This window comes from Lontra canadensis, unplaced genomic scaffold (assembly GCF_010015895.1).
Source record: "Lontra canadensis isolate GAN:19392208 unplaced genomic scaffold, GSC_riverotter_1.0 scaffold25, whole genome shotgun sequence".
Lineage (NCBI taxonomy): Eukaryota > Metazoa > Chordata > Mammalia > Carnivora > Mustelidae > Lontra > Lontra canadensis.
This window is the reverse complement of record NW_022631019.1, coordinates 14868546-14892966: the sequence shown is the minus strand read 5'-3', so window position 1 is coordinate 14892966 and position 24421 is coordinate 14868546. Positions and strand designations below refer to the sequence as shown.

Sequence of the window (24421 nt, the reverse complement as noted above, 5' to 3'; positions counted from 1 at the left end):
CTTCTAAGGATTCAGATTTCATCAATTTGTGGTGATTCATGTAGAGTTATTATTTGCAGCTGTCATTTTGTCTTCCACAGTGTTACATTGCATTAGAAAGAATTATGATACAACAAATATGAAGTATTTGTTAGGTTTAAGGAAGCATTCTGTTTCATTTTGGGTTTATTATATTCATAGTCATTTTATTTTATTTTATTTATTTATTTTTTTTCATAGTCATTTAAAAAAATATGCTTGAATTATTATAGAAACATACAAGACAGTTATGTAATCCTACAGTCTAGAGAGAATTGCTATTAATCTTTTGGTTGTCTGTATGTGTTTTTTTTTTTTTTTTTTTTTCCTGGTTGTCATTCTTAAAGAGGTAAAATATCACTTTACCAGGTAGATGGAACTCACATCATTTGGTTTTGAAGCTTAATAAAATGATAGTCTTTTGTCTTTTAACGGAATATCCTGGCAACATGCTGAAATATTTTAAATATTATGCTGGAGAGCTTTTCTTTTTTTTTCTTTTTAATGGGGATATGGGGAAAGTAGCAGCTAAGTAGAAAAACAAGGAGACAATTATATTCACCATTTCTATGTAGTTAGCAGAACAGACTGTGTCTTTGTCAGTAATTTCCACGTATCTTCCTGAATATCCTGCTTATACTTTAAGTCTTTTTCTCTAGAAAGTAAAGGTGGTACAGTCTCATCCTGGACCTAAAGTGTGGAGGCTTGTGCAATTTTATTTGTTTTGAGTTGCCATGGAATGTTTATCATGGGAATCACTTTTGGAGAGATTGATCTGATTACATTAAGAAATTTGAAATATTTGTTTTCCAGTTTTGTAGTGAAGTAAATGAGTAACCTTACTAATTGAGTGACGAAAGTTGGGTCATTGACAGAACCTTGTGACGGTAATTTTCTGTTAATGCTAAAGCAAGGCATTTTTGAGTTCTCTTATCCTTAACTCGCTCTTCTAGAATCCCTAGAGGACCTGTGCAACAGCCCCTCGAGGACCGAATCTTCACTCCTGCTGTCTCGGCGGTGTACAGCACGGTGAGTACCTGAGGTCTCTGTTGCGGCGCCTAACTTCTGCCACATGAGCCTTTGATATCACAGCAATGTTTGTTTGATTGACATGGGAAAGGTTTTTGACAAAGGTTCATTAAAATCAGAAATTGAATTAGGTGTATTTAATATAAGAAGGGTGAATAGGCTTTTTTCCCCTTCATCATAATTTAATAGTGAAACAGACATTGTCTTAAGATACATTGGCTAGTATACCTGTTGTCTTTTTCTTCCTTTTTCATCTTTCTGTAAATCAACTTCTGGCCTTGTCTTGTGACTCTTGAAGGCATTGAGTTTTAATTTTCTTTTTTGATACTAAAATTTTTTAAAAAATTTTAATATTTAAAGGTTTTTCATTTTTTCCCCTTCTCTGATTACAAAAAAATGCAAAAGAAGTTTGGAAATGAGAACATTGGTTTTAATCTGGGAAATTTAATTTTTTGTGTTAAATGATTAATTCAAATTCATAAACGAAGGGAAATTTAAAAGGTAGAGGATGAAGGTCATAAAATTAAAAGCAGATTTCAGGTGTTTCACAGTGAGCCTAAGGAAATTTAAGGAGAATGGAAGAGTAAGACATCTTTTTATTATTTCAGTTTATCATACCAGTAATTCCTCATCTTCCAAATAGGGTGCTTCAGAGAAACTCAGAATGGTGAGAAAGATGAGTAAATAAGTCATTGTAATCTAACATGGTATGATAAAGCAATGATTCTTATCCTTTTGGGTTATGAATTACCTTTAGAATCTGAACATAGCCACAATGCTTTATTCTCAAAAGAGACCATATATCCAGTGTTTACATATAATTTCAGAATTTTGCAAATATTTGTTAGACCATTCATCAGCCTAAGGTTAAGAACCTTTAGTTAGAGATGCAAAGGAGTTAGTTAAGAACTTTTAGTTAGAGATGGGAAAGGAAGAGGCCACTTCAGTGAGGAAGTGGCACTATGCTGGAAGGCATAGAACTTCTCTAGGCAGAGTAGGGAACACAAGGCCTTCTAGGAAGTTAAAATTTAAACACATGCTTAATGGAGTGGTCAGTAGTCAGCTTTGTGTGGCAGTGTTCTGTAGCGGAAGTAGAGATGAGATAGTAGATGGGTTTTGGAGGTTTTAAGATTGTTGTGAAGACTTAGAACCTTATTGTGTAGGAATGAGTAGGTAGGATGGTTTCCCTGAAACAAGTCTCAGTTTACACCTGTTATAGTTCAGTTAACACTTGTAAATTATTTGAACCCCCAACTCTTCAGATGGACTCCATTTAGGTGACAAATTGCCTGATCATCCTAGTAATTGAGAACCTTCAATTTACATTGAAAAATAGTTTTTAGATTTTTCTGGCATAAACTTTCTGTAGGCCAAAGGGTTTTGTTTTGTTGTGTTTTGTTAGTACTGACCTTAAGGGCACTTAAATTTGTCTGGCATAACTTTTTTTTTTTTTTTTTTTTTAGATTTTTATTTATTTATTTGACAGAGATCACAGGTAGGCAGAGAGGCAGGCAGAGAGAGAGGAAGGGAAGCAGGCTCCCTGCTGAGCAGAGAGCCCGATGCGGGGCTCGATCCCAGGACCCTGGGATCACGACCTGAGCCGAAGGCAGAGGCTTTAACCCACTGAGCCACCCAGTCGCCCCGAGTCTGACATAACTCATAAAATACATTTTTTTTCTAATTAGAAGTACACTCTTTGTCATTCAATTTCTGTTTTCAAGATTAAGATAAGTAAAAGAAGAAAATGAAAATTTCTAGTAATCTTGAGTGATTTCTAGAAGCAACTACTATAACCATTTTTTGGTATAGTTTCCTTTGTCTTTTTTTCTGTGTTGTTGCTATATAAGATATTTTATTCTATTTGGGTCAGTTCATGTTATAATGTTAGCTTTTCCTATGCTATTTGAAGCATGTCGTAAATAATGGTTATCTATTTTGTCATAAGAATTTAATATTCACTGGACATTTGACAGATATTTCTTGAGCTTTTAATGTGTGTCAGGCACTGTTTGGCATTGTGGATGTGAGCAAACCAAACCTACTGTACTCATGGAGTTTATACTGTTCTGTGGGATAGAAGGAAAGTAAACAGATACATGTGCAATATAGTGATGGGTAGGAATAAGTGTCTTGATGAAAATGGAGTAGTATAAAGGGATGGCGAATGACTGGACAATCCTGGACATTCTGTCTAAAGGCATTTATTTATTTATTTATTTATTTTTTAAACATTTTATTTATTTATTTGACAGAGAGATCACAAGTAGGCAGAGGCAGGCAGAGAGAGAGCAGGAAGCAGGCTCCCTGCCGAGCAGAGAGCCCGATGTGGGGCTCGATCCCAGGACCCTGGGATCACGACGTGAGCCGAAGGCAGAGGCCTTAACCCACTGAGCCACCCAGGCACCCCTGTCTAAAGGCATTTAAGTAGAAAGCTAAGAAGTGAGGGAGTGGCCTTGCAGATTTGTAGGAAAAACGTATTTCTGGTAAAAGAAATAGTAGTGCAAAGGCTTAGGGATAGCAATGTGCTTAATGTGGTCTTAGAACTGCAAGGAAACTAGTGTGGTTGGAGTGGAGAGAGGGTAGGGATAAAATTCAGAGAAGTATCTGGAGCATCAGATTATGTAGGGCATTATTTACTATGGTAAGAATTTGGATTTTAATCTAAATGTGATGGAAAGCCTTTAGAAACTTAAAAGCAGTAGGTCTGAATTTCTGTTTAAAGGACACTGTAGCTATTCTACCGAGAGTAGACTGATAAGGGCAGGTGCTGGGGTGGTGAAGTGGAAGCAAGATGAGTTAAGAGGTTGTTAGAGTCAGAATGCAAGCTGGTGCAGCCACTCTGGAAAACAGCCTGGAGGTTCCTCAAAAAGTTGAAAATAGAACTACCCTACGACCTAGCAATTGCACTACTGGGTTTTTACCCCAAAGATACAAATGTAGTGATCCGAAGGGGCACCTGTACCCCAGTGTTTATAGCAACAATGTCCACAATAGCCAAACTGTGGAAAGAGCCTAGATGTCCATCAACAGATGAATGGTTGAAGAAGATGTGGTATGTATATACAATGGTCTATTATGCAGCCATCAGAAAAAACCCTGAAATCTTGCCATTTGCAACGACTTGGATGGAACTAGAGGGTATTATGCTGAGTGAAATAAGTCAATCAGAGAAAGACATTTATCATATGATCTCACTGATATGAGGAATTCGAGAAATAAGACCGCAGTTCATAAGGAAATGGAGGGAAAAGTGAAACAAGACAAAACCAGAGAAGGAGACAAAACATAAAAGAACTCTTAATCTCAGGAAACAAACTGAGGGTTGCTGGAGTGGTGCCAGGTGGGAGGGATGGGGATGCTGGGTGATGGACATTGGGGAGAGTATGTGCTATGGTGAGTGCTGTGAATTGTGTGAGACTGTTGAATCACAGACCTGTACCCCTGAAACAAATAATATTAAGGTTATATGTTAATTTAAAAAAATCTAAGGATGCCTGGGTGGCCTCTGCCTTTGTTTTGGCTCAGGTCATGATCTCAGGGTCCTGGAATCGAGCCCCGCATCAGGCTCTCTGCTCTGCCAGGAGCCTGCTTCTACCTCTCTGTCTGCCTGCCTCTCTGCCTACTTGTTCTCTCTCTCTCTCTCTCTGTCAAATAAATAAATAAATAAAATCTTTAAGAAAATCTAAAAAAAAAAAAAGGTGATTGTAGTAAAATAGGCAGAAGATGATGATGTACTTCCTCTAAGGCAGTACAGAAAAAGATGAGTAGTGCGATTTGGTATGTATTTTGAAAGTAGACTGAAAAGGATATCATGGTAGCTTGGATGTGAGATATGAAAGAAGAGTAAATGGTGTTGCTAGGGATTTAGCTTGAGTAACTGGATGAACATGGTACTTTTCATGCAGATGAACACTGGGTGAGGACCAGGGTTTTTGTTGAGAAAAATCAGTAGATGTAAACATTATTTAGGGGAGAAGTTAAACATTAAGTTGTTTCTAATATTACCTATTAGAAATAACTTACTTAAATTTAAAGCCTTTTCTGAATTGTGGATTATTTTTATGGAATAACTTCCTAGAAAATGAAACTACTGAGTTAAAAATGTAGACATGTTTTTGAAATTCCTCATAAATGAAGACATGTGACTTTGTAAACTTAGTGATTTGGAGAGGAGGTTATCCAAATCATGTGAATGATAGCACAATGCCTGCTACAGAATTTACATGTCATGTTTTGAAACAAAGGTTTTGAATTTATTTTTGAGTTAGATCAAATTTGACATTTACTATTTGAAGCCGCTGCCATATTAATAGTCCTTTAGTCAATGAAAAAAGTGGGTGCACCAAGTACATGTGATGCCTATTCTGGAGGGACAAGAGATTTTATTTTAGGCAATAAAAACTTACCTTAAAATATGGCAGTCTTTACTTTCTTGATCACTTGTTTCCATTCTTAGCAATTTAAGTCTCTGCCTCACTTTTACAGTCTTGTGCACTTTAACTGAATGAGTAAGAGAGTTTGTGACCAGGTGCTTTGACATTTGTAATCCCCCTTCTTCTCAGCCCCAAGATACGTTACTTCTTACTATTTTTCTAGTGTCTAGGTCCATTAGCATGATTTCTGTCATTAAATACAGGCTAACCCTCAGTTCACCTCCTCCTGTCTCACCATATGGTGCCCATATGTTCCTTTAATTGAGTTGGTTGAATTCCTTGAAAGGCAAAAATGAATTCTGGCCAGTCTTAAAAAATTACGCAATCAAAGGTTTTATTTCTTTTGCCTATTATATAGGCTTTATGCCCTCATGTTAGCATTTTAGATAGGTTTTCTGCTGATAATCAAAGAAGCATCAAAAGGAAGACTTTTTTTTTTTTTTAAAGATTTATTTATTTTGGAGAGAGAGGTGGGTGAGGGGGGCTGGGAGAGGGAGAGAGAATCCATGCTGAGTGTGGAGCCTGAACTGGGGCTCAATCCCAGGACCCTGAGATCATGAACTGAGCCAAAACCAGGAGTTGGATGCTTAATCAGCTACATAATCCAGGTGACCCAAGACTCAGTTTTTATAATGTCAAGTTAATGTTTTAGGCTGATTGTCATTTATTTATTTACTTTAGCCTGATTTCTAGAAGTTTCTCTTTAGAACATTTATCAGGAATGGGAGAGATACTTTTGTCATATTCCTTATTCAGGGATGGGAGAGATACTTTTGTCATTATTCCTTATTAGCCATAATTATATGAGAGTGATTGATTATATGAACAAAAAATGAATGAAGCTAGTAGTTTTTAAGTTTTAGTAAGAGAAATATATATTATATGGTAGAGAGGAAATGGCAAAGCTGAAGAGGAATGAACTGATTTGAAGTATATTTATTAATAACTCTCCTAATTGGCATGCTTCTTAAGAACAAACTATGAGATTTTACCATGTTGTATATTTTTGGCTTAATATTTTATTTAGAGAAATTGGATTTTGTGACTGTTAAGCCAGTATTTATTTTTATAAGTGGGCTCCGTGCCAGCATAGATTCCAGCATGGGGTTTGAACTTATCACCCCAGGTCAAGACCTGAGCTGAGATTAAGAGTTGGTTGCTTAACTTACTGAGCCATCTAGGTGTCCCTAAGCCAGTATTTTTAATAAAATTGCAGAAATAAACTTAATACAAAATTATCTGGAATAATGACTTTACTACAAGAAGCAGCAATCACACATATTCTGGTGTATTGGAAGAGTTGGGTTATTAACAGTTTCTGCAAAATTCCTGTAAATAAGTTAATCTGAGTAAATTACTCCTTAGTGCTGTAACATTTATCCTTTTTAGCCAGGTTATACTTTTAAAGTCTTGATTCTGTCATACTGTAGTTCTGTGATATCTAATTAGAAAATAATGCTTTTATGTTTTTTTTGTAGTCACTGATAAATACTGAGTAGGCCAACATATCAGTGAAGATATCTGCACAGGGACAAAATTTAGCATGGGTGGATCAGTACTCCTTAGACAGCTGTATCTAGCAAGATGTAAATCCACTTAATTGCCCTATAATGCAGTCCAGAATGACAATCCATTTTCCCCCCGTGGTAAATATACCAGTTGAACTGATGATTTGTTTTTGTAGACTTTATTTTTAAAAACAGCTTTATTGGGGTATATTTGACAGACAGTATATATAGTGCCAGTGATTTAAATATATCTAAAGTGTACTATTTAAAGTGTATAATTTGGGAAGTTTTAACATATACATATATACCCATGAAAATCTTTGCCACAATCAAAATTAACATGCATCATTCTTTTTTTTTTTTTTAAAGATTTTATTTATTTATTTGATAGAGATCACAAGTAGGCAGAAAAGCAGGCAGAGAGAGAGGAGGAAGCAGGCTCCCTGCTGAGCTGAGAGCCCGATGCGGGGCTTGATCCCAGGACCCTGAGATCATGACCTGAGCTGAAGGCAGAGGCTTAACTCACTGAGCCACCCAGGCGCCCCAACATGCATCATTCTTAAGTTCTTCATTTGTCTTTCTAATCTTTCCTTTCTATTTTCCACCTTCCCCCACCATTGGTCTGCTTTTTGTTATTATGGATTCATTTTCTAGATATTTTTTAAAAGCTATAATAGGAAAAGGAATAACACAGTAGGTGCTGGTTGTTTTTTGACTTTAGTCACTCAGGTTAATTATTTTGAGATATTTCCATATCGTGTTTATCAGTAGCTTCTTCCTGGGAGAAAAAGTAAACTTTATTATTATTATTATTACTATTATTATAATATCTTTAGAAAAGATAAACTTTAGGTTCAAAATAGAGGGCTGACATAATTACATGTTCTATATATTCTTTTCCCCTCTAAGGATAGAGTTTGTTTTTCATTAAACATAATAAAATCATGTGATTATACAATTTGGTTGCTTTCTTTTTTATTTTTATTTTTATTTGTATTTATTTGTTTCTAAAAGGTTTTATTTATTTATTTGACAGAGATCACAAGTAGGAAGAGAGGCAGGCAGAGAGAGAGAGGGAAGCAGGCTCCCTGCTGAGCAGAGAGCCCAATGTGGGGCTCGATCCCAGCACCCTGAGATCATGACCTGAGCTGAAGGCAGAGGCTTAATCCACTGAGCCACCCAGGCACCCCTGCTTTCTTTTTTATTTTATTTTTTTTAAATTTTTTTCCCTTGCTTTCTTTTTTAATAAACATTGTATTGTAAATAATTTTATATGTTATTACATGACACTTACAAACATTGTAAGCACAAACATAAGTTTAAGTATCGTGTCAATGAGGTGAACCATAATTTCCACAGTGAGTAAATTTAAGAACTAGTGTTTGTCTTGAGGATTCCCTTTATTTTCTGTTTCAGATAATTTTATGATATGTACATACGCATAAATAAAATACACATATGTGTGCATATTTTCATCTGTTTAAATAGGATTTTTACCTTAGGCTAAGATTCTCAAAAGTAACCCTAGTATGTTAAAATAACACACATAATAGATACTATGTGTATCTTTAACGATGCTTAATATTTTTTTTATGATTTTTTTTTTTTTTAATTTATTTGACAGATCACAAGTAGGCAGAGAGGCAGGCAGAGAGAGACAGGAGGCAGGCTCCCCGCTGGGCAGAGAGCCCGATGCGGGACTCGATCCCAGGACCCCGAGATCATGACCTGAGCCGAAGGCAGAGGCTTTAACCACTGAGCCACCCAGGCGCCCAATATTTTTGATATTACACAGTTATGGTAGGTTATGTTGCCACAAGTATAGGAGTGTATCCATTTCATTGTCTGGACTTTCAGGGGTTCACATTTAAAAAATATATGTATTTTATTTATTTAGAGCATTAGTAGGGGGAGGGGCAGGGGGAGAAGGAGAAAGAATCTCAAGCAGATTCTACATTGAGCACGGACCCATTGTGGGCCTCAGTCTCACGATCCTGAGGTCATGACCTGAGCTGAAATCAAGTCTGTCACCTAAACTACTGAGCCACCCAGACACCCCAAGCTGTTCCCATTTCAACTGTGTTTGCTAACTTGATCGGTTAAGAATGCTATTTCACAGTTCACGGAGAAAATTAGCAGGTTTTAAGTGGCTGTGGAAGAATGTTTAACATTGGTAAAATGATAGCATATTTTGTCTGTAAAATTAGCAAAGGTTTAATTATTACCCGTTTCTCAGTTGTAGAAATGTAATAATTAGGAATGTTTGGGGACTTTTTAAAAGCCTTTTAATGCTTTTTCCCATTCAGTATTTTTACATTATGGAGTATACAAAAGAAATGAAATTTTCCTGTCTATTGTGACAAAAAGGATTTTGTTGTAAGAAGATTTTAGTTTTACAATTATTATTGTTGTCACTTTTCTCCAATAGCATTGCTGATACGTGAACATATTTAGAAATCTAGGTTTTTGTGTTTGAAATTAAAATAAAAGATGAAAATCACATTTAGATATTTCTTCTTTTTTATTTTCATTTTTTTTTTAAATAAAAGCTATGTGATTTTTTTCTTTAAAGATTTTATTTATTTATTTGACAGAGAGGGATCACAAGTAGGCAGAGGGAGAGAGAGAGATGGGGAAGCAGTCTCCCCGCGTGCAGAGAGCCCGATGCGGGGCTCGATCCCAGGACCCTGAGATCATGACTTGAGCCGAAGGCAGAGGCCTAACCCACTGAGCCACCCAGGCGCCCCTAGATACTTCCTCTTTTTAAAAAAAAATCGTGGTAAAATGGCTTAACATAAAATTTACCATCTTAATCATTTTATTTTTTAAAATTGTTTTTTAAAAACTTTATTTGTTTAATCTGTACATCCAATGTGGGGCTCAAACTCAAAACCCCAAGATCAAGAGCCATGTGCTTTTCTGACTGAGCTGGCTAGACATCCCCTGTCTTAATAATTTTCTTTTCTTTTTTTTTTTTAGTTTATTTCACAGATATCACAAGTAGGCAGCGAGGCAGGCAGAGAGAGAAGGGAAAGCAGGCTCCCTGTTGAGCAGAGAGCCCTATGTGGGGCTCGATCCCAGGACCCTGGGATCATGACTTGAGCCAAAGGCAGAAGCTTTAACCTACTGAGCCATCCAGGTGCCCCTGTCTTAATCATTTTAAAGTTCTACTAATGAAGTCAAATTTTTGTGCAGCCCCATCACCATCCATTCCTAAAAGTCTTCGTTTTAAAAACTGAAACTCTGCCTGTTAAAACAACTACAACTACTATATAACAATTCCTCATTTCTCTTCCCCTTAGTTTCTGGAAACCACCATTCTACTTTCTGTGTTTGTGATTTTGACTACTATAAGTACTTTGTGTAAGTCAAATTATACAGTATTTATCTTTTTGTGACTAGTTTATTTCACTTAGCATAATGTCCTCAGTGTTTATCCATATTGTGGCAGGTGTCAGAATGTCCTTCCTTTTTGAGTCATGCGGTTTTCCAGTTTTCCCAGCATCCTTTGTTCACAAGACTCTTTTTCCCATTAAATGGTCCTGGCGTCCTTTTTTGAAAATCATGTGAGCATATGTGCGAGTATTTATTTTTGGTCCCTGATTCTATTCTATTGGTCTGTATGTCTGTGTTTATGCCAAAACCACACCGCTTTTTATTAATAAGCTTTGTAGTAAATTTTGAAATCAGGAAATGTGAGTCCTTCAGTCTTGTTCTTTTTCAAGATTGTTTTGTCTATTTATGCTTTCTTGAAATTCCACATAAATTTTAGGTTGGATTTTTCTGTTTCCGTAAAAAATATCATTGGGATTTTGGTAGGGGTTGCATTAGATCTGTAGTTCACATTCGGGAATATTGACATCTTAACAATATTAAGTCTTTAAATCTATGAATATGTAATGTATTTTCATTCATTTTTTGTCTTCAATTTCTTACAGTGGCATTTTATATTTTTCATTGTAGAATTCTTTCACGTTTTTTGTTAATTTCTAAGTATTCTTTCTAAGGCTATTGTAAATGGAATTGTTTTCCTCCTTTCCTTTTCAGATTATTTATTGCTCATGTTTAGAAATTCAACTGATTTTTATGCGTTGACGTCATATCTTGCTGCTTTCCTGAACTCTTTTGTTATTCTGATGGCTTTCTTGTGGAAAGAGAATCTTTTCTACATAGAAGATCGTATCTCAAACAAGTAATTTTACTTATTTTTCAGTTCAGATGGCTTTTGTTTTTTATTCTTGCCTAATTGTTTGGTTAGGGTTTCCAATACTGTATTGAAAAGAAGTGGTGAAAGCACTTGCTTTGTTTTTGATTTCAGAGAGAAGCCTTAGTCTTTTGCCACTGAGTATGAAATTTGCTGTGGGTTTTTCATATATAGCTTTTATTATGTTGAGGCAGCTTCCTTTGATTTTTAGTTTGTTGAGTCTTTTTTATCACGAAAAGGTGGTGAAATTTTTTCTGGTCAAATGGGTTTTCTCCTTCATGTTGGTGTGGTGTATTACACTGATTGATTTTTATATATTGAACTGTCCTTGCATATCATATCAGGAATAAATCTCACTTGATCATGATGTATCATCCTTCTACTATGCTATTAGATTCTGTTTGCTAGTGTTGTGTGTCTCTTGTTGGTTTGTTTTTGGGTTTTTTTTTTTTTTTAGGATTTTTGCATTGTTACTGGTCTGTCATTTTCTTGTAGTGTCTTTTTTCCTTTTTTTTTTTTTACTTTAAGATTTTATTTCTTTATTTGACAGAGAGAGAGATTACATGTAGACAGAGAGGCAGGCAGAGAGAGAGGGGGAAGCAGGCTCCCCGCTGAGCAGAGAGCCCGATGCGGGGCTCGATCCCAGGACGCTGGGATCACGACCTGAGCCGAAAGCAGAGGCCTTAACCCACTGAGCCACCCAGGCGCCCCAATGTTACTTCCTTTTTACATGTTTGGTATCCTTTCCCAATGAAGCCATCAAATCCAGGGCTTTTCTACTTTTTGGAAGTTTTTTGAGTACTGATTCATTTTCCTTTCTAGTTACTTACCTATTCAGATTTTCTGTTTCTTTGTGATTTAGTCTTAGGAGATTTTGCATTTCTAGGAATTTGTCTATTTCACCTAGGTTATCCAATTTTTTGGTGTTTAGTTATTTTCTTAATATTCTCCATTGATTTAATGTTGAACTTAGAATTCTGTATAATCACTTGAAAAAAAATTTAGGTCAGAGGTTCTCGGCTAGAGATGCTTTTGCCCTCTAGGGCACATATGGCAATGCCTGGAGACATTTTTCATTGTCACAATTTGGTGCAGGAATGGGAAAGGAATTCCCATAGCATTTGAAGGCTATATAGACCTGGGATGCAATTGAACGTCCCAAAGTGCACAGGACAACCTCGCAACAAAAATTATCCAACCCAAAATGTCAGTAATGCCATGGCTGAGCAAACCTGATTTCTGTTTTACTTAGATGTTAGTAACATTAAGATGACTTAAAATTGTTAAGACTCAATCCAGCTAGTATTTGTTGAATATCCACTATGTACTATACTACTTTTGGGAGAAAAGCATTGGTATGAATGTAAAAACTAATGAAAATTGTAGTAAGGGCTATGAAGGAGATACACAGGATACAAAATTAATAACAGAGTAATTTTTTTTTCTTTTTAAAAGATTTTATTTGTTAGAGAGAGAGAGAGAGAGAGAGAGAGAGAGAAAGTATGAGCAGGGCAGAGGGAAAGGGACAAGCAGCCTCCCGGTGGAGCAGGAAGCCCGACGTGGGGCTCGATCTCAGGACCATGGGATCGTGACCTGAGCTGAAGACAGATGTTTAACCAACTGAGCTACGCAGGCACCCTGATAACAGAGTAACTCTTAATTAGGTGTGCGTGGGAAGCTTGAGAAAGTGGCATTTTAGGATATCCGAACTATGAGGAGAATTCAGTTCTTCATGGATAGGGAGGAAATAAATGCGTGAATAGATTTTCAGAGGCTCCAAGGCATTCAGATGAGTAGAGCTCTCCTGGTGGTGGGAAGCTCAGTGCTCTGGAGACAGCACAAGGTGGGATGCTGGGAACTGGTGCTGTCCATTAAAAGCCCGCCTGCTCAGCGCTTGAGATGTGTCTAATGCGACCGAGGAGCTGAATTTTCAATTTTGTTTAGTTTTCGTTCTTTCAAATGTAAATAGCTGCTTGTGGTGATCATATTGGAAACTGCAGCTCTAGAGAGTGACAAAGTGTAGATCATGCTTATTTTGTAAGGTCCCTAAAAGGCATTTGGATTTTATTTGACATGCAGGAGCCATTGAAGGATTTCAGGTATGGATATAACATGATATAGATTTAAATTATAAAAATACTTTGATATTTATGGTATTAGTGGATGGATTGGAATTTGCAGTTTACATGGGGAGCAGTGGTTATACGTGGCTAGCGGGCTCCGGAACCCTGCAGATTGAATTCAGATACGGGCACTTTCACATAGCAGTTGTTTGTGTCCTTGAGCACATTGCTTAACTTGTTTGTTACCTCAGTTTCCTTTCTCATTGATAAAATGGAGATAGTTATTATATTCATCTCCAAAGGTCATTATGAAGGTTAAATGAGACAGATTTATTTAAAGCTGATTAAACCTGATACGTAATCATCATTCAGGTATTTAGCTGCAGCTGCGTCCCCTGTCACCACGCTGGTTTTACCACGGTTATAACAAGAACCAGGGAGTACTGACTGCTCTTATCATCCCTTTGAAATGACATCTGAACAACCTTAATGTAGTGTTAGAGAAACTGCTTATGTATTCCATAAGCAGTTTATTATTATTAATTATTAATAATATGGCTTTTAAAACTTCAGTATCACACAAGATAATCTTTGGAATGTCTAAATTTATTAAAATAGTAAAGTAAGCTCTTTTCTTTAATAAACTAATGTACATTTTAGAAAACTAAGAAAATTAGGGGATAAAATACTTGTAGTCTCATTACATGTGTTAAATACTGTTAACTCTTTTTATTTCCTCCTTTTGATCAATAACTGCCATATTGTTGGACATACTGCTTTATTTTTAATAATTCAATACAAATTTTCTTGGCTGAGATAATCGAATTTCAACAGTGTTGCTAAGAATTATTGTAATTATAGATTGTCACCTAATTTTTATAAATTGGTTTTTAATAAAGTAACAAAAATTGGCACTATAGAAATGTAGTCGGGGCGCCTGGGTGGCTCAGTGGGTTAAGCCTCTGCCTTCAGCTCAGGTCATGATCCCAGGGTCCTGGGATCGAGCCCCGCATCTGGCTCTCTGCTCAGCAGGGAGCCTGCTTCCTCCTCTCTCTCTCTGCCTGCCTCTCTGCCTACTTGTGATCTATGTCTGTCAAATAAATAAAATCTTTAAAATAAATAAATAAATAAATAATTTGTATCTTCTTACAAAGATTTTTATGAACCTAATATTTATTTTATGGGTAGAAATAGAATTTGCTTCCAGTTTTTCTGTATTAACCATTATATTAGGTACTCCTTAAAATTTATCTCTAATCTTCAATACATACCTCTTAAGATTTCCTTATTTTATATGGTGGGAAAGTGAAACTTAGAGTTATTTGCCCATGGTAATACACCTGTTAAATGATAGAGCTGAAACTACATATGGCTCTATTTTCTCCAATGATATTTTCGGTACCTCAGCTTTTAACATATGAAAGAAGGATGGAAAAAAAAACAACATGAATAGTAGTAACTAAGATAGAGATATTGCTAAGTTTGCTGTTGTGTCAGTGAAGCCCATGATCTGAAGTTCAGATTTGGTGAGTAGAAGAAAGTACTTCAAAGTTGGCTACATCTTTTCCTGCAGTCAGATGTGGTTCTTCATAGTTTTCTTGTTGATGCCTTCAGTTACTGTGATGTATTGCAGGTAGAAAGTACAAGTCATCTCTGAAACTCTTGGTTAAAGTTATTGTTATTTCTCAAATTTTTTTTTCCCCAAAGATTTTATTTTATTTATTTGTCAGAGAGAACACAAGCAGGGGGAGTGGTAGGCAGAGGGGAGTAGGAAAAGCAAGCTCCCTGGACTCCCCGCCGAACAGGGAGCCTGATGTGGGACTTGATCCCGGGATGACCCAGGCCAAGGCAGATGCTTAACTGACTGAGCAACCCAGGCATCCCACAAATTTTTTTTTTTTTTTTTTAGTTGAATCCCGTGTGAAAATCATCTCCTTTCCCACTACCTAGTTTGTTTCCTCAGCTCCACCTTCTGTCTCTTATCTCTCAACTTTATTGAGATAAAATTCAATATCCTGTAACTCACCCATCTAAAATCTGCAGTTCACTGGATTTCATCATGTTGAGAGTTGCACAGTCATAAATACAGTCAGTACTGGGACATTTTCATTACTCCAAAAAGAAATCCTGTTTCCCTTATTAGCCCATCACCCCCAGCCAGCCCTAGGTAGCCCCTAATCTACTTTCTGTCTCTTACAGATTTGCCTGGACATTTCATATAAATGGAATCATATAGTATCTTGTCCTTTGTGATGACTTATGTCTCTTAGCATAATGTTTTTATCACTGAATAATATCTGTTGTATGGATCTACCATATTTGTTTTATCTATTGGTAAGTAACTCTAGATGGTTGATATTTGAGTTATTTCCACTTTTCAGCTGGTATGGATAATGCTGCTTTGAACATTTATGTACACTTTTTGTGTCAACATTTAGCTTCTCTCTTCTCATTACAAAATAGAAAAGAGGTGAGATTTTAAAATTTCAGTGGCTCCTCTTTGCTGAAAAGAAGAAATTAAAATATCTTAGTAAGGATTCTGTAGTTTTTCACAACTTGGCTATAAAATCAGGCTGTAATAATACCAGTCCCATTTCTCTCTGTTTAACACTCTCTCTCCTCCGCAGACCCTTTCCAAAGAGAACCCTTTTCCAGTTTGCAGAACATGTTTTGCCTTCTTACCTCTGAAGCCATTACCTTTCTTTTTGATATCCTGTTTCTAATTCTTGGTCTGAACTGAAGCTTTTTACCTCTCAAGACACAATTCAGGTGTCACCAGACCTTTGCAAAGTTTCAGACCTGGTTACTTCTGGTTTTCAGCAGTACTTCTAATGTACATCAATTAGTAATTATCACAGGACTTGTTTCTGTATTTACCTGTGACTTCCTTTCTGTTGGAGCTCCTTTCATACAAGAAGTATTTTATCTCTGTAGCTTAATACAGACCTTGATGGAGCATTGAAGCTTATAGTTGACTTAAGAGAGAGGATGGGGTGCCTGGGTGGCTCAGTTGGTTAAGTGACTGCCTTTGGCTCAGGTCATGATCCTAGAGTCCCAGGATCGAGTCCTGCATCAGGCTCCCTGCTCAGCAGGAAGTCTGCTTTTCCCTGTGACGTTCCCCTTCTTGTGCTCTCTCTCTCTCTCTCTCTCATTCTCTCCTTCTCAAATAAAGAAATAAAATCTTTTAAAAAAAAGGATTTAAAATTAGGGATTGTATCAGATTGGTTTGTATTATGATCTCTGCGTGGTATCTTTTCTGTTTTTTATATTCTGTTTCAGTATCAGCAGACCCAATATTTTTTAAGAAATTGTTTTCTGTTATACCTCAATTACAAACAATACTGAAACAACCTAAGGAAAAAAAAATCTGTTGTTATGTCTTCTTTTTCCCTGTGGTCCTATGTCCTTATTGATCCTAGGACTGCTGAAATTGGCTTAGTCACCTCTCTAATTCTGAGATTCTGAACTTTTTAAAAAAAGATTTTATTTATTGATTTTGAGAGAAAGAGAGCAAGAAAGAACCCGAGAAGGGGGAGGGTTCAAGGGGAGGGAGAAGCAGACTCCCTGCTGAGCAGGGAGCCCATCCCAGGCCCCTGTGATCTTGACCTGAGCTGAAGGCAGACACTTAACTTACTGACCCTCAGGCTTCTCCTGAGACTCTGAATTTTTTAAAATTTTAGTTTAGGATATTACTGATTTACTCTATGATAATCTTGTCTTGCTTTACGACTGAGCCATCCAGGTGCCCCTCTCTTCTTTCTTGTTGGTTAGGTGGGCATTGGTAGTGATAATGTCAGAGAGAATGTGAAAAATGTCATGATATTGAGGAAAGTTTTTTAGTATCCTGTATGATGCTCCTTTTTGGTTGAGTATGCCTGCTTTTATGTATTTCCTAGTCTCTCTAATAAATATCTGTAAATAGTGGGAAACAAATGGTCTGAAGGAAACACTAGTATGATATGAAAAACTAAGAGGGAAAATAATTTACCCATCCAGCTGCTAGTGGGTCATAGTATTGAAAGTAACCAAGTAAGGAAAGCTTTGCAATCTTTCCAGTCTTCCCCAAATTGAACCTGGTTATTTCTATATGGGAGCTGAAGCTCTTGGAATGTTTTCAGATGACCTCACTTAATGAACTTTATCAAAGTTAAAAATAAAAAAAGTAATGACTTTATGGTTTACCTTTATATTTTCAAAAGATCCTTTAATTTATATTGGTCAGCAATCACCAAATATCGATTTTTTTAGGAAATTTTTTTAAGGTAGAAGTCTGAATGAAAATTCACTAGTGAGCTGAAGTTTTCACAGAGTCACAGTTTTAGAGGTTCCCTCTCTTGTGCCAAAATTTTTTTTATATATACTTTCTACTCTGTAACGACATATTATAACAAATTAATGTGACTAATATTTTACTCCAGCTACTGGCTAGTTTGCTTGTTTTTGCCTTTAGTCCTTTTTAGGAAGTAGAAGGTATTAAAATGTGCATGTATAAAAGTGCAGAAAATTAAAAGACTTAAATCATTTTAGGCAGAAATTGTGTATCACCTCCCAGGTACAAAAAATTAAATAGTGTATGGTCTTTCCTGTTAACAACTCCCTCTCTTCTCAAAGTAATGTATCTGCTTTTAAAAAAAAATGTCCCTGCTTTTATTGACCGTTTGCCATCCATGTATTTCTAAACTAATTTAGTCAAATGCTTTCTTCTTTGGAACTTCTCGGGAATCATACTGTGTATATTCTTTATGGTTTATGAGAGTCATTCAGGTTGTAGTGTGTTGCTGTAGTTTTTCATTGAATTTCTGTATAGGAAGATCTTGCATTATTGCTCCATCCTCCTGTTAATGAACAGGTATATTACTTCTAGTTTTTGCTTTCTAAGAGCAATACAACTATGAACATTTTTGTACATGTGCCTTGTTGCACATTTTCCTGTTTCTCACAGATGTATAGCTAGGAATGGAGTAGCTAGATCATAGGGTATGCCTACTTTCATAGTTAGTAGCTAGTACCACATTCTTTCCCAAAGTGGTTGTACAAATTTATATTCCCACCAGCAAATGAGTGAGAATTCTAGAAACTGCCTGTTGTTGTCAAGGCAAAATATAATATCTTTTTTCTTCTTTTTTTTTTTTTAATTTTATTTTTTATAAACATATAATATATTTTTATCCCCAGGGGTACAGGTCTGTGAATCGCCAGGTTTACACACTTCACAGCACTCACCATAGCACATACCCTCCCTGATGTCCATAACCCCATCTCCCCTCTCCCAACCCCCCTCCCCCCATCAACCCTCAGTTTGTTTTGTGAGATTGAGAGTCACTTATGGTTTGTCTCCCTCCCAATCCCATCTTGTTTCATTTACTCTTCTCCTACCCCCTTAAACCCCCATGTTGCATCTCCTCTCCCTCATATCAGGGAGATCATATGATAGTTGTCTTTCTCCGATTGACTTATTTCGCTAAGCATGATACCCTCTAGTTCCATCAACTTTTTTTTTTTTATAAAGATTTTTTTTATTTATTTGACAGAGAGAGCCACATTGAGAGAGGGAACACAAGCAAAGGGGTGGAAGAGGGAGAAGCAGGCCTCCCGCTGAGCAGGGAGCCCAATGCGATATGGGGCTCGATCCTAGGATGCCGGGATCATAACCGGAGCCGAAGGCAGCTGCTTAACGACCGAGCCACCCAGGCATCCAAAAAATATAATATCTTTAAAAAATGCAAAAGTTTATTGGGCACATTATCTTTTAAACTTTAATGCAATGCACCAGTGTACTTCATGAAATTGTTGATTAATTTTGCTTTGGATTAATATTACATGAAAGACAATAATCTTTTTTGCTTTGGAATTGGTTAAGCATTGTCATAATCAGCTATTTTATACCTCTTCCCTGCCTCCATAATTGAGATGGTAGTAATGTGTGTGAAATAATGTTTTTTTCCTTCTACGAAAACTTTTTTCCTCTACCTTTGAAGTACATGAATTTTAACAGTATGATCTGAGATGGAATAATTTAGCCAGGAGGAAGAAACTCCAGTCAGATATTAAAAGTTTTAATAATCATTTATTTAGGAATATTTTGAAAGAGGTATTCAAACTTGTGTGTAACTTTGATTTTTGTCCCCAACAACTTCATTAGTCCTGTGCCATTTTCTTGGGTTAGGCTTGTGTTAACTACTTACATTTTTTTTTTTTTTTAAGATTTTATTTATTTATTTGACAGAGAGAGAGAGAGAGAGACCACAAGTAGGCAGAGAGGCAGGCAGAGAGAGAGTGGGGGAAGCAGGCTCCCTGCTGAGCAGAGAGCCGACGTGGGGCTCGATCCCAGGACTCCAAGATCATGACCTGAACTGAAGGCAGAGGCTTAACCCACTGAGCAACCCAGGCGCCCCACTACTTACATTTTGTATAATTTCTAATTGAAGGTGGTATACCCTTTTTCCCTGGCAAAGATATTAAGCTCTATAATACACTAAAAGCAAACATATAGTGTGTTGTGCAGTGTGACACTTGTAATAGGGGTTTTTTTGCATTAAGCAGAGCACAATTACAGGTCAAAGATTTATTGCATGGAGCAGCTTGTTTCTAGGGAAAAAATGTCTTTTAAAAACTTCTATTTGACGGAGAGAGAGAGAGAGAGAGAGAGTGTGCGCCCAAGCACCAGCAGTTGGCAGAGGGAGAGGGAGAAGCAGGCCCTTGCTAAGCAGGGAGTCTGATGCAGGACTCTATCCCAGAACCCCAGGATCATGACCTGAGCCGATGGCAGATAATTAACCGACTGAGCCACCGAGGTGCCCCTAGGAAAAATTTAGAATGATATGATTTTTGTGATTCTCTTGTTACTTTTTTTTTTTTTTTGAAAGTTTCTCTCAGAAGCAAGAGCAGCATTGGTTTCATCTTTTTTCTGATGGGGAGTGGGGTAATTTGTCATCTTCCAAAATTCAGTCACGTGTCCTTTTTATTACTTCCTTGTAGATAATGCCTACCTATGTGAACATTTTTATTTCCTTCAGATGTTCCTCAGAGGGGGCGCTTCGGCAGGTCATGGGTCTTGGAGGATTTCAGACTGTGGCCAGAGATGGTTCCTGTGCTCTCTGGCTACATGGACTGCCTGGTCACCTGGCCCTGCTCTTTCTGTCCTCTCCTCCCCACAGACCTCAGCTTCCATCCCTGGCAGAGAGATGTCAGCACTGCACACCAGCCGCTACCCTTCTCCTATTATTTGATACAGATTTATTTTCTCTGGCTGGTTTTCATTAGTAGAAACCCCCAATTCTAGGAGGGAGTGCCCTATAGAATATACGATACTGAAGGATTTCTGCAGTTTGGCATAGCCATTTGGGAATGGGAAAGGTTGCACACCACAGGAATATTTGCCTGTGCAGGTTGTTTTTCATTAGTGCTTGTTTAAGGAAATTTTTAATGTAGTAATAGCACAATACTTTTGGCTTTGGCAAATGCTGTATCTCTTTCTCTCAAACATTTGTAATTTTTTTTTCCAAACATTTGTATTTTATTGGCTGACCTAATACCCTTAAAAAGTACGCTCAAGTAGTTTTCAGGCGAAAATGAATGAGATGAACACTAACCTTTATCTGAAATCATTCATGTGGGGTTTTTTTTCCATCTTCATCAGTATATAGAAGAAACACTTTACAGTTCTAAAAAGTATATTTTTTTCTCTTTTATTCTGATTATTTTACATATTCGTTTCTATTGATAACAGCCCACATCTATATATTTTTTATGGCTTTAGTCCACTTGTTACTATCTTTACCTCTTACTTGCTATTTCTACCTTTTTTGCTATCATGTGTAGTACTGCTGGATAGATCTTTGAAGTTCCTAATTTTTGAGGTGAGATTATTTCTTTAGAAGATTTGTACCCCAAATTGGAATCACTTTTTGGGTGGTTTTAATGCAGTTGTGACACACTGCTCTGTAGTTTTGGAGACAAGGTAAACTCATTCAGCACCAGGCAGTCCATGTGGCCAGAGAGCACAGGAACCATCTCTGGCCACAGTCTACCTATATTCTGTTTCTTAGATACCTGCCAGTAGGGTCAAGTTTTTTGTGTGTGTGTGTGTGTGTGTGTGTGTTTGTTTTTGGTTTTTTGTAAATTTTACTTTTGTTATTAATGACATGTATGAGTACTACGTTTTAATATTTATTCTTTTTTTTAAAGTTTTATTTATTTATTTGACAGAGAGAGACACTGTGAGATAGGGACCATAAGCAGGGGGAATGGAAGAGGGAGAAGCAGGCTTCCTGCTGAGCAGGGACCCCCCCCCCCCCCCGATGTGGGGCTCGATTCCACTACCCTGGTTGGGATCATGACCTGAACCGAAGGCAGATGCCCAATGACTGAGCCACCCAGGCGCCCATATTTTTTTTTTTTTTTTTTTAAGATTTTATTTATTTGTTAGCAAGAGAGCACAAGCAGGGGGAAGGGCAGAAGCAGAGGGAGAAGCAGGCTCCCACTGAACAAGGAGCATGATGTGGGACTGGATCCCAGGATCCTGGGACCATGACCCAAGCTGAAGGCGTATGCTCAAGCCACCCAGGTGTCCCAATATTTATTCTTAATAGCAATTTATTTTGTATATTTTCCTATATTATTAATGATATATTATCCTCAGTAAACTTAATCTTTGTTTTATCAGGATGAATTGAAGATTTGAGGTAACATGGATTTTATATAGCTAATAACTTACTAGTTTTCACTTTCATTGCATGAATTTCTTTTTTTAATGTTTAAATATATATCCATTTTGATGTTTTACTTTAGCTATATATTTAAAGTAATTTATTCTAAAACGTGTGAAATAAGATACATTTGTAAAACCTAGTCAAGGAGAAATTTGGCTGCAAGAATTCATTTCTAGTTATTGTTTTTCTAAAGTAGATGTTTTTTTTTTTTTTTTAAAGATTTTATTTATTTATTTGACAGACAGAGATCACAAGTAGGCAGAGAGGCAGGCAGAGAGAGAGAGAGAGGGAAGCAGGCTCCCTGCTGAGCAGAGAGCCCGATGCGGGACTCGATCCCAGGACCCTGAGATCATGACCTGAGCCGAAGGCAGCAGCTTAACCCACTGAGCCACCCAGGCGCCCTAAAGTAGATGTTTAAATGGTAATCCAGTTTTTGTCCTTTGAAAAATTTTTCTGAGGCTTATAAATGCAATAGCATTTCACAGTAAACCTTGTGTCCATATAAGTGTAATTTAAAAAAAAATTTTTTAAATTTATTTATTTGACAGAGAAAGATCACAAAGTAGGCAGAGAGGCAGGCAGAGAGAGAGAGAGAGGAGGAAGCAGGCTCTCCGCTGAGCAGAGAGCCCGATGTGGGACTCGATCCCAGGACCCTGAGGTCCCAGGACCACTCGATCCCAGGACACCTGAGCCGAAGGCAGTGGCTTAACCCACTGAACCACCCAGGCGCCCCATATAAGGGCACCTTTTCCAGTTCAAAATTGGAAAAGTTTTTAAAGAAAATCATAGAGCTATTCAAAAAACAAGAAAAATTAAATGCAATTACTTTAAGTCTTAAACTTTGGTTAGCATTATTCATATCTCTTTTAGCCTTTAAGCTTTTTGCTTCTAGTTAGTTCTCTGTGAATCCATTTAATTTGACAGTAGGGGCAGGTAGCTGAGCCTGTGGGTATTTAAAGCTGTTTTATTTATTTATTTATTTTTAAAGATTCTATCTATTTATTTGACTGACAGAGATCACAAGTAGGCAGAGAGGCAGGCAGAGAGAGAGAAAGGGAAGCAGGCTCCCTGCCCAGCAGAGGGCCAGATGACACGGGGCCCAATCCCAGGACCCCGGGGTCATGACCCTAGCCAAAGGCAGAGGCTTTAACCCACTGAGCCACCCAGGCACCCCTAAAGCTGTTTTAGATAGACATAGGGATTCTCAAGTTAGGTTACTGGGGAGTAGACTTTCTTCAGAGCTTCTGACTATGTGAGTTCCAGGAAAAGCTGATACCATTTGAAAACCACTTTCCTTTCTATCTGGGGAGAGTTTTCAACTGTGAGGGAAATCAGGGAATCTACGAACTTAGATGGAGAAAATACCTAATCGAATGTTATAATTTCTTTGAATTATGAAGTTAGGCAAAAACTGTCACTAGTTCTTATTTTTTTTTAATGCATAAGTAAAGAACACATATGTTACTATACCACAAATTTACCTTAGTATTTTAATATCTACATTTCAATATAATTAGTTTTGTCATTAGCCTATGTATTTTATGCATTTCAAAATATTCGAGGAGAGGTCTGTGGTTTCCACTGATTGTAAAAGGTTTCATGTCCTCCCCCCAAAATTTGAGAACCTCACCTTAAGGAGAATAAATTCTTTTATATTTGATGACAATAGAATTACCCCCCATTCATGGGCATTTTCCAAACTCAGTGATAGTCTGGATTAGATTGTGTTAGAGATGAGCTGGCTAGGATTGATTGCTAGGCTTTAGGAAGTGGCCTGGGTAAATTGTTTTCATTTCCATCATAGGTTGATGGACACTTTATTGCCAATGATAAGTGGGAAAATAATTTTTGTTTACTTAAAAACATATGTAATTATTTTTCTATACAAATTCATGACTTTGAACTATATTAGAAAATAAAAATTAGAAAAAAATACCTGTAATGCTTTCTGTTAAGGTATTTGTATATCTTCTTACAGATCTTTTACAGATCTTTTTAATATAATACATTTACCTATGTGTATATGTGTGTGCACTTTATATATACACATATACGTTAGACATAGAATGGAGGCAGAGTTATATGTATAGAAATATACACACATGTGACTATACATGTATATTTAGGTGTACTCTATAAGTTGCCCCATTTTGTTCAGTTTTATTGAGGTATATTTACATAATATAAAATTCACCTTTTTAGTGTGCAGTTCTGGGAGTCTTGACAAACTCCTAGAGACATGTATTTCCCACGATAGTCAAAATACAGAACAGTTACTTCACTCTACAAAACAATGTTGTGCCCCTTCTGTAGTCCTCTTCTTTCCCTTGCAATCGTTTATTTCTTTTTTTTTCTTTTACAAAATGTCACATAAGTGGCATTGTACAGCATGTAATTTACATTTACCTTCTTGCATTTAGCATAATTTTCCTTAAGGTTTTTGGTTTTATTATTT

General features: G+C 36.9%; 1 protein-coding gene across 18 annotated transcripts in view; it reads left to right on the top strand.

Annotated features, from left to right (window-relative positions):
• EIF4G3 (eukaryotic translation initiation factor 4 gamma 3) overlaps positions 1–24421 on the top strand; it is a 338175-nt gene that overhangs the window by 99609 nt on the left and 214145 nt on the right. For all 18 annotated transcript variants that reach the window (XM_032863666.1, XM_032863668.1, XM_032863667.1 and 15 more), the window contains one exon: positions 972–1047. Coding sequence is in view for 14 of the 18 variants with exons in the window: in XM_032863661.1 (XP_032719552.1) it covers positions 972–1047 (76 nt within the window). In the remaining 4 variants the exon portion in view is untranslated. The remainder of the gene's footprint in view (positions 1–971; positions 1048–24421) is intronic.